Source organism: Atta colombica, unplaced genomic scaffold, assembly GCF_001594045.1.
Source record: "Atta colombica isolate Treedump-2 unplaced genomic scaffold, Acol1.0 scaffold155, whole genome shotgun sequence".
Taxonomy (NCBI): Eukaryota; Metazoa; Arthropoda; class Insecta; order Hymenoptera; family Formicidae; genus Atta; species Atta colombica.
This window is the reverse complement of record NW_017259245.1, coordinates 3,161,956-3,172,035: the sequence shown is the minus strand read 5'-3', so window position 1 is coordinate 3,172,035 and position 10,080 is coordinate 3,161,956. Positions and strand designations below refer to the sequence as shown.

At 31.8% G+C, this 10,080-nt stretch overlaps 1 protein-coding gene across 4 annotated transcripts in view; it reads left to right on the top strand.

Moving 5' to 3' along the window:
- LOC108685698 (tyrosine-protein phosphatase 10D) overlaps nt 1–4,454 on the top strand; it is a 29,493-nt gene extending 25,039 nt beyond the window's left edge. For 2 of the 4 annotated variants that reach the window (XM_018190624.1, XM_018190621.1), the window contains 5 exons: nt 125–377; nt 494–751; nt 866–1,250; nt 1,729–1,818; nt 2,407–4,454. In XM_018190624.1, the coding sequence (XP_018046113.1) occupies nt 125–377; nt 494–751; nt 866–1,250; nt 1,729–1,790 (958 nt within the window). In that variant the 3' untranslated portion in view covers nt 1,791–1,818; nt 2,407–4,454. The remainder of the gene's footprint in view (nt 1–124; nt 378–493; nt 752–865; nt 1,251–1,728; nt 1,819–2,406) is intronic. The other 2 variants (XM_018190622.1, XM_018190623.1) reach the window with 2 other exon arrangements.
- Nucleotides 4,455–10,080: the final 5,626 nt, after the last annotated feature.

Sequence of the window (10,080 nt, the reverse complement as noted above, 5' to 3'; positions counted from 1 at the left end):
ATTTTTTCTAATTATAAAAATAATTTGTATTGAATAATTTTTATCTTTAAAATATTTAAAAATCAAAATTTATACTTAATGTAATATTTACACTAAGCAACATAATATTCACTGTTACATTTAGCAGGCCCATCAAAGTCGAAGATTTTGCCGAGCATTATCGCACTATGTCAGCGGATTCTGATTTCCGGTTTTCGGAAGAGTTTGAAGAATTAAAGCATGTCGGAAGAGATCAACCATGCACTGCGGCGGATTTGCCTTGTAATAGACCGAAGAATCGCTTCACAAATATTCTTCCATACGATCATAGTAGATTTAAACTTCAACCTGTTGATGATGAGGAGGGCTCCGATTACATTAATGCCAATTATGTTCCGGTACGTAAAACTGATCTCATTTAAAATTATTTAAACAGTTGAAACAATTTAATAATAATTAATAATTAATTTTGATAATAAAACCGGTTTCTATGATACTTTTTTTGATGCAATAGGGTCATAATTCACCACGAGAGTTTATCGTGACTCAAGGACCATTACATTCGACTCGTGATGATTTTTGGCGAATGGTTTGGGAAAGTAACAGTAGGGCGATCGTCATGTTAACGAGATGTATCGAGAAAGGCAGAGAAAAATGCGATCATTATTGGCCGATGGATACTTTACCGGTTTATTATGGAGACATCTGTGTCACGATACTCAATGAGACACATTATCCAGATTGGAGTATCACAGAATTTATGTTGTGTAGAGTGAGTGATTGTTTTTCTAATAACTCTTTTCAAGCGTATATAATTTATCAGAGCATCTCTTAGTGATTGAGTTTTCAAAATCTCCTGATTGAGATAAAAAATAATATGTCGTAGGGTGATGTGAAGAGAGTGATACAACATTTTCATTTTACTACTTGGCCGGATTTCGGCGTTCCCAGTCCACCGCAAACTTTAGCGAGGTTCGTGCGAGCGTTTAGAGAACGAGTCAGGCCCGATCAGAGGCCTATAGTCGTTCATTGCAGCGCTGGCGTAGGTCGTAGTGGTACTTTCATCACTTTAGACAGAATACTGCAACAAATTCTCGTATCGAAATACGTCGATATCTTCGGAATCGTTTGGGTGATGAGAAAAGAACGGGTCTGGATGGTACAGACGGAGCAGCAATATATCTGTATCCATCAATGTCTTTTAGCCGTTCTGGAAGGACAAGACACTACTGGACCACCACGAGAGATTCATGACAATCAGGGATTCGAAGGTATGTCTTGAAATTCTATTATTTTCACGAGATTAATTGCGGGACAAGTTGGGTAATCAATGACGAGGTACAACTTAGAGAATGCATCACGATGGGTAATCAAAACATAATCAATTGTTAAAAAATTGAAGAGATTCGATCAGTAGTGCATGTATTGGAAGGGATTCTAAATGGAATATTTGTAATTCTTCCTTTGCACGAAAATAGGTTAAACATTATACCGCGAATATTATTATTGATAAAAAAGTATTAATGAAAATATAGCAGAATATTTTACAAAATGAGAAGAAATATGATATCAAAAGAAAGTTAATTGATTATTTATGGTATAGGTGGTGGTGATGGCTATAAGCACATGTTATTTTACCCTGTGATTGTAAACAATGGTGTAAAACCCTTTTTGTAAAACGTTATCACTTCCTCCGCCTAGTAACTCACACCCTCCCTTTCTGCAATCTTTTGCGACCTTTGTATTCAGGCAAGAATCGAAGTTCGGTCGAAAGCACTAAGAGTCCTGCCGAGGATGAGAAGGAGAGGTGACCTTCGAACAGCGATTCCTGCATCGAGGGTAATTTCGATCGTTGCTTTTCTTCTTCCCTGCATGAATCTATACTATGCAGATACTATTATAAATGTCAAATTTGTATACTAATTGTGTACGTTGCATGTGAGAACAAAATAACAATATGTTTTACTAAACACTAATAATATTCTGTTAGCGATGAGAACATCTATATTTATATCATTTAATTACTACAATTTTTCGTACAAATTTCAATGGAATAATTGCAATGACTAAAATAATCGATAAATTATAAATAAATTGATTTATAACAGATTTGACTTAATTTCGCCTTATCAACACTCGATACTAATATTTTATATTGCTCAACATACTGAATTTATTTCTTGTAATTTTTCACAATATTTTTCTATTTTATTATTTATATATAATTAGTAAGAATATTTGAATGTTTTTTTTTAAGTTTAAATTTATATCAAAGTATTATTTAAGTTTAATCAATAATTTTATAGAATAAATTTGTTTGCATTCACAAAAATAATAATGTAGCTTGCATCGAGCATGATGATAATGCATATGACAAGCAGCAATTATATATAATTCGAATTTCTCCTAATTTAATCTCTTTTGCAGATGACGAAGGAATAGCTGAATCAGGAATGTGATGATTTGATTGCTGGTTAGGAGCAATGATCAATAGCAACAAAAACGAATCTCGTTTTCCAAAGGTACTTGAATCACCAGAATTTTTCAAGTTTCCGTGGAAAAGAAAAACATAAAAGCAAAGAAATGACAATCTAAATCGAATGAAGGCGAAAGCAAACAGTGCAAGAATAATTATTTAGAAATTAGTTAGGTCGCGTGTGAGGAGATAATCAGTGAAAAAAAGAAAGAATTTTATATTAAGCAATGGTTGAGCACAAACAGGTTTTTATTTCTGTGTCAGTTACATATCGAAGTTAAGCGTGTTCAATACGTGATACGAGTAGAATAATTTCACGATTAAGATAATTATATCAGAGAAATATGAAAAGAATGTGCCGTAAAGGACTATCAGAGAGGGAGACAAAAAGACGATGTCAAACTGAATATGCTGCCAAGTGTGGGATTACGAATCAAATGCGTGCGCGATGTTATATACGCGTTGTGCTACGGTCGGAGAGATTATGTCATTATTAATATATAACTCATGTATACATATCTTATATAAATAGTAGGAAACTGATAAGGCGCGCAATGTTGGTAGATGTAGATCGTATATTATAACGAGTGCAAAGATGCATATTCCACTGGTTGTGTCACGATGAGGCCTCGAACCACATCGCATCCGCAATGAGTCTATTGAACGTCTTTGTTAAGTCGCAATATATAAGACAGTATTTTCGATCGATTGGATCGTGACATTGCGAAATGGTACCTTGGTTCATTCCGAGTGCAAATGTTCTTCTGAGATTACCACCAATAATACTTTGTTCATATTTCGCGTTCTATTCGAACGGACGCATAAAAGATTATCCTATAATACGTTATCTTATTATCTTTTGCAGAATTAACGTAGTATGGTTAGATAAAATTTAAAAGCGATCCGTTGCAAAAGCGAGATGCAAAACACTCAACAATCATGTTGGTTGAGTTATCGTTCGAAATGGCAAACCGTCCGTCCAACAGCCATGTAAGAGACGCGTGCTAGACGATGGTTTGATAAATAATAATGTTAATATTAAAACGAATTATCTAGGAGAAAGAATTGGAAAGACGAGCGAGTGTAGGTGTGCGGAGCTTTTAATCGATCCTTCTTTTTGAGATGAGCGAAACGATATCAGTGGGAACAAGAAACTCGCATTTTCGTAGAAGCCATATCATTTTTTGAAGAAGTCAGAGTACGTGTGTATATGTGTGTATGCGTGTAGATAGATGCGCGCGTGAATGTAAGTAATCAATCGATAATCAATTGAAGCTATGTATTATCACCTCTTATCATCGTGAATCGTGATCGCCGTTGAAAAGCAATTGAACTTCACAAATAGAGTGCATTCGTTTATGCAGCGTTTATTAGAGCAGAGGATATTACTTTATCCTTATTGTTCACCGAAGTATTAAACAAAGATAAAATGACACTCTCTGCACTAATCGCTGCGTAAACGAATGCATTAATATGTATAAATAATCGTCATATCGCGATAAGTTCTCGCTAGCTTCAAATATACAGGCCTTAATTTTGCAATTCGTAGTTGATCCTCAACGACAACCGTGGCGGGATATATAAAAGAATCGAATGATCATTTTTAGTATTCAATGTCGCTTTTGCGGCCATATACAAATATATGTACTTAATTTTGTATTCTCGTTAAAAGCGTGGTAAAACGTAATTGATTGCACAATGTAAGTGAACTTACAATTAGTTTAATAATCAGGGTTGCTGAATTTTCTCTGTCAGATTCTTTAAAAAAATGAAATTTACAGGAAAAGAAGGAGAAAAAATTTCGTGTTCGTCGATGTTGTATTTTTGGATAAGCATTTTTACACCGGTCACATTGTGAACCGTAAATCTATAAACGATTGCAAGGGCTGTTAAAAATTACATTTTACAGTAAGCGCTACTTAGAGTTTATATTAATCCGCTACTCACTTATGAGCGTCAATGACACATATCCATAGACTTCTTCTTTTTTTATGGAAATTTGCGCATATAATAATAAAAAAAATGTAATAGTCAATATATGTTAAGACAGCATACATATATTTTTAATGAAATTTTTTCGATAGTGTAACTTTTAATATTTTTAAATTAAAAAATTTTTTAATATTCAGCGGATTGATAAAAATTCTGTCTAATTCATCGAAATTATCTGTATGATAATCTTATATAACTGAACGTATGCAGGTATTGATAGTAATTGTGCTGTTGATATGCTACTACAGAGCGCTATTGATGTCAGTTTATTCGCGAAAGATGCGGAAGACATATTAGAGAAAGACATGAAGAGAGCGATATTAAATTTTAGCAATTCCGCTCATTTCAATTCTTGTCGCTTATACTATTGCTTACATCTAAAAAAATTTTGAAAAGAGAGAGAGAGAGAGAGAGAGAGAGAGAGAGAGAGAGAGAGAGAGAAAGAAAGTGCACGTATTAAAGTACTGTTCATGATATAAGAATACCAGGTGTTCCGTTACCATGGTTGCGCAATAGCAGCGTAAATCTAGATAAAAATTTAATTGACTATTCCAATATACCAGCGCTATTATACGCAGGAAAGTCAATTTAGGTAAAAATTTGATTGGTTGTTTCCAATATTGCTACCGCCATTATGCGCAACGGAATACCTGGTATCCTTACATCATGCTGCTGTTGAGACAATTCGACGGTCAATGATTCTACTTAATACTCAGATGAGAGTTTACTAGAAAGACAACTTTTTTTATTATATTTTTGTGCGATATGAATATTAATGATGTTTTATTCCGTGGAATATAAATTTATATATCAATATCTATGTTGCAGCTTCTCATTTTTATATATTTATTTTAAGATCTGATCTACTGATAGAAGATCGTATTTTACCTAACCATAACATAATGTTGAATATGTAAAGTATTGTGAACAATTTTGTACATTTCTTCAACGCTATGATATGGTGTATTTGCAATTCTTAGTTAAATAGATCATTATTTATAATTAGATTTTTATATTAAACTGAGCTCAAATATTTTCTATTTTGTTATCGTTATCAATTATATTCTTTTAAATTATAGACTACAATTTAAAGATTAATATAACTTTAAATTAGAAATTATAATTATCTATCTATAATTAATGAAAATTTTTTCGTCAAAATTATAATTAGTCTAGTCGATTATTTGCAATAACGTCACAAAAATCAAATATCAAAAATTATCTTTCGTTTTATTAACTCTAAAATTTTTCATGATAATGTACTCAAATATTAATTGTGTAGTACTATAAGAAAGAAGTTATGTATTTCTTTTTAAAAATAACGACAGATTGTTATAAATAATTATAAATAAGAAATAACATTTAGAGGCGCAGACAAATCTGCACGTGAATAATTTGCAAAGAATCCAGCAATTATGTGCAATCGCTATTCTTTCATAGTTAAGTAGGATTTATTAGATTAATCTAAAGAAGTTGAGGACAGGAATAATATTGAATTTTAATTCACCAGACCATTTACAAATAGTTTAGCGCTTGAATTGTTTTGCATTATTTTCTGTGATAAATCATGATCGTTGATCAAGAAAGAAGAACAAAAGAGCTGTCAGGTGCAAATGCGGTCTTCCCAAATGAATTAATAGTGAAGTCATTTTCATCGTCCATGTTAGTACGTGCCAATCATTGCTGTTGAAACAATTATTAACATCGAAACTTGCGGGGCGAAATATTAATATACCGTGTGCTGAAGCGTACGTCTGCAGGGCGCGACATTGTATATAATTTTATATTAAGATCGAATTTTTTTACGTCGAATTTGTCTACAAATTGTCGTTCTTAGAAGCGATTCTCTGTGAAAAACGACGGCAATGTTGTACGAAGAGAATTTATTTCGAACGTATCGATTGCAAGATACTTTTCGACCGAGATATTTAACAGCGTAATCATATGGTTGTGTCATCGTGACGACTCAATGCAAGACGATACGGAATCTGAAGAGAGAACTCGAAGCGAATAAAAATGACAGGAAATTACCGCTTCCGAAGTTTCGCCGCGATTTTTCACAAGGAATCGATACGTTTACACAAGCGCATACTCCGCGTAGGTCTATAATCTCTTTTGTAAATACATTTTATATCGACTGCGAGGATAGTTCGTTGTGCAAGGATGGCTTCACGAATAAAGACTCTCATACCTATCCCTCGCAACGACACGATTCGCAAACTCATATAGTTATTTCTGTCACGTAACATCGTAATACATATTAGTATGTATCTGAGAATTTGTACAACATGTGCGAAGCACGAAGGGACACAGGTTGTCCCGTAATATCACATTATACAAGCATATGAAAAAGGGACACGCTTGCATAATAAACGTGACTCTTCCCATAATATTTTTCTCTCTTGTTTTATTTTGTATTCCTCCCCACCACTAAATACATAATACTTCATAAGATGATAAAAATGTAAGAAAGTTACGTACAAAAATTTTTTTTACTAAATAAATATTTCTTTTTATCTTGAATAGTTGATTGTGTTCATTTAATATATAAATTCAATGTATCAAATAATTAAAAATAAATTTTATTACAATGAAATCAAGATTAATACAAATATCTTCCAAGAAACGATATCTAGTTGGATAGTAGACACTAATAATGTCTATATAATATTAGTAGTCTTTGAATTTAATGGCATTTCTGATGACAATTCTAATGAAGAATTAAGTTTGCGCTCGTGTTCATCAGGCTTAATGGTAGTTCCGCTCATGGGACGACCTACAATTAATACAATATATTATTCAATTCTTGTTTTAATATTTATGGAATTATAATTATATTTAAGGTATAAGTTGAGTTGTGTATGTATGTGTGTGTGTGTTTGTGTGTATGTATCTGTGTGTTTTAATTATATATATATATAATAGACAATTTACATAAAATCTATTTTTCATAATTTCGGAAAAAGATAATAATATTATAAACATTGCAGCTATGTTGTTGTTTCCAATAAAATAAGTAGATTTACTTAAAAGGAAAATATTTAGACTATAACTCTAAGAATCATTGATTAAAGTTAACGAGGTTTTAACAAGTCGCGTCTAACGAAAATTCGCTCGACAAGTTTCTTTAAATCTATACTTTCCTCTCAGTTGGTTGAACATTCTGGAGAGAATTCCACGTCCGGTGTCCTCCGTAGGTTTATCGATAATTTCATTGTTCTCATTATGAGGATTTCTACGTAACATACGACTCAGCGATATGGCTCGAGAATGAACAAAAAGCTTCCTGGGCAAACCGTCTTTGTCGACAAGTTTAAACATCCTTCCCAAAGAGTTTGTTTTTTCTTTTCTCGATGTTTTTTCGTTATAGTCATCTACGCTTGTCATATTCTAAAGAGATAAAGAAAAGTCAAAGGTGTCAAATATAAATCGTTAAAACTAAGACTGATTTGCTTCGACATTTGAACTTTAAAGCTTCGAAGATTCGAAGTTTTGATATTAAAATTTTCGAATATATTTTTTTTTTCGCATCAAATATATTTTTCAAAGTTTCGAAGTTAACATCAAACTTCACAGCTTCGAAGACAACTTTAACTTCAAAAGTTTACAGTTAAAGATTCAAATTCTTTTTTCAAATCTTCGTTGTCAAAAATAACAGCTTTAGTTAAAACTTTTACGTCAAGTTATTCAAATTACAAATAAGAATAACGTTACTTTAAAATCTAGTTTATATAACCAATTATCTTTAATGTAAATATAGTCTCGATTAATTAATGTTTTGCGATCGTAATCTACAGCGATTAATGTATTGACATGCATTTCACTAGTTCTAATTAAACAATCAATTACACATTCGTTGTACTAATGAGATCACCGATAAATTTAGAGATAAATCAGATTATTAAGAAAGTTTCAGTTTTTAGTATAAATATATACGTTTTAATTATAACAATAAATATATTAAATATTATAATTCAGAACCTATTAAATTTCTTAAAGGTTAGATTATTTAGTAAAAATTCGAGAAAAAAGTAATTATATTTTCAATCAAATTCATTTCTTCACAAATTTATTTTAGAAGAAGTTAATAAAAGAAACGCAAAGATTTTGCAAAATAATCGGATACGGATACAAAACGCATATTATAGACACACGAAACATATTAAAATATGTTTAAGATCAAAATGCGGTCAGTATGTATTTCAATTCATTTTCATTATCCTGACAATTTCAAGATTCAATCTTTCTTCATGTATACATCATGAGATATTACTAAAGCTCGAACATAATTGTCCCCAGATGCACCTTACATTTATTAAATACTCATCAAATTTACTAAATTATTAAATTTATTAAATTATCATGCTCTGAGGATCCAAATCACTTACAGTATCCAAACCTGAAAAAGACCTTCCTACAGTAGGTGTACGCGTTTTAAACATCTTTCCCATTCTATCCAACGTGGCGCTCTTCAATCTCCTAACATCTTGTCTAACGGCTTCCGTTCTCGATATCGTTCGAGATAACTCCGGTATTTCCTTTGTTCTTGATGGGCTAATCCGTCGAGCAGAATCTGTTATCGTTTCGGAAACTATATTTTACTTCAAAATGAAATGTCTTTTATATTATCACATCTAGTTATATTAATTCATGGTGGATCTTTTTATAAAAGATCGATAACATGTTACATTTTAATATTTATAATATGTTATTTATACTATTAGTTTTTAATCAAAATAATATACGCGAAAGCAATGCAATGACACAACCATTCGCATTTCGTGGTTTACCTTTCTAAATAAACCACTTCTGTATATCGTGATTGGCAAATCGATCGATATCTAGTCCGCCTATTACATGGCAATAAATACGACAGCAATAAATGCGAATGATTCTCGCGATTGAAACGCGATTCGTGAACGCAAGTTTATATGTAACACCAATTCAATTTCTTAGGAGAAAATATCAAACGAAAGTAATCTCATTCATCACATCGCGATGAACTGTTAGTTAGAGAAGTTACACTTATATATAGTTGGCGAACACCTTTTTTAGGTCGAGCCACAGATGTTACGACAAAATAAATCACGAAATAACTCCTTCAAAGTTTCATATCGAGTATGGAATTCATATCAAACGGAACGTCGTTTTTTAAATCAACATTTTCCTGCAATCTTATATCTCTCGTCTCGCAAAACTTCATTCTGTGTGCATATGTGTTTTTCATCACTGCAAAGCGTTACTAGATCAAAAGAAAATTATCTACATGAATTTCGCGTATGCTGCTGCGTATGTTATTGCGTACTGATGATAATGTTAAATATTATCTTTGTTTCAACGATTACAACGGACATATCAATACAAAATGTCAAAGAGTTAAAGCAAATAGATGACATATCAATACAAAATGTCAAAGAGTTAAAGTAAATAGATGACTAGATAGATGCGAACGAATTGAATGATAATTTCTTTTCTTAATGGATTTCAAATGAAATAAAATTAAAAACACACAAGATAAATTGCTATGTGAGGAAAAGATATTCATGTATTTTTAAATTCTTCATAGTCAGCTATAATTATGTTCATTCGATATATATTTGTGTAGAAAAGGAAAAAAGCAAATAAATTACTTA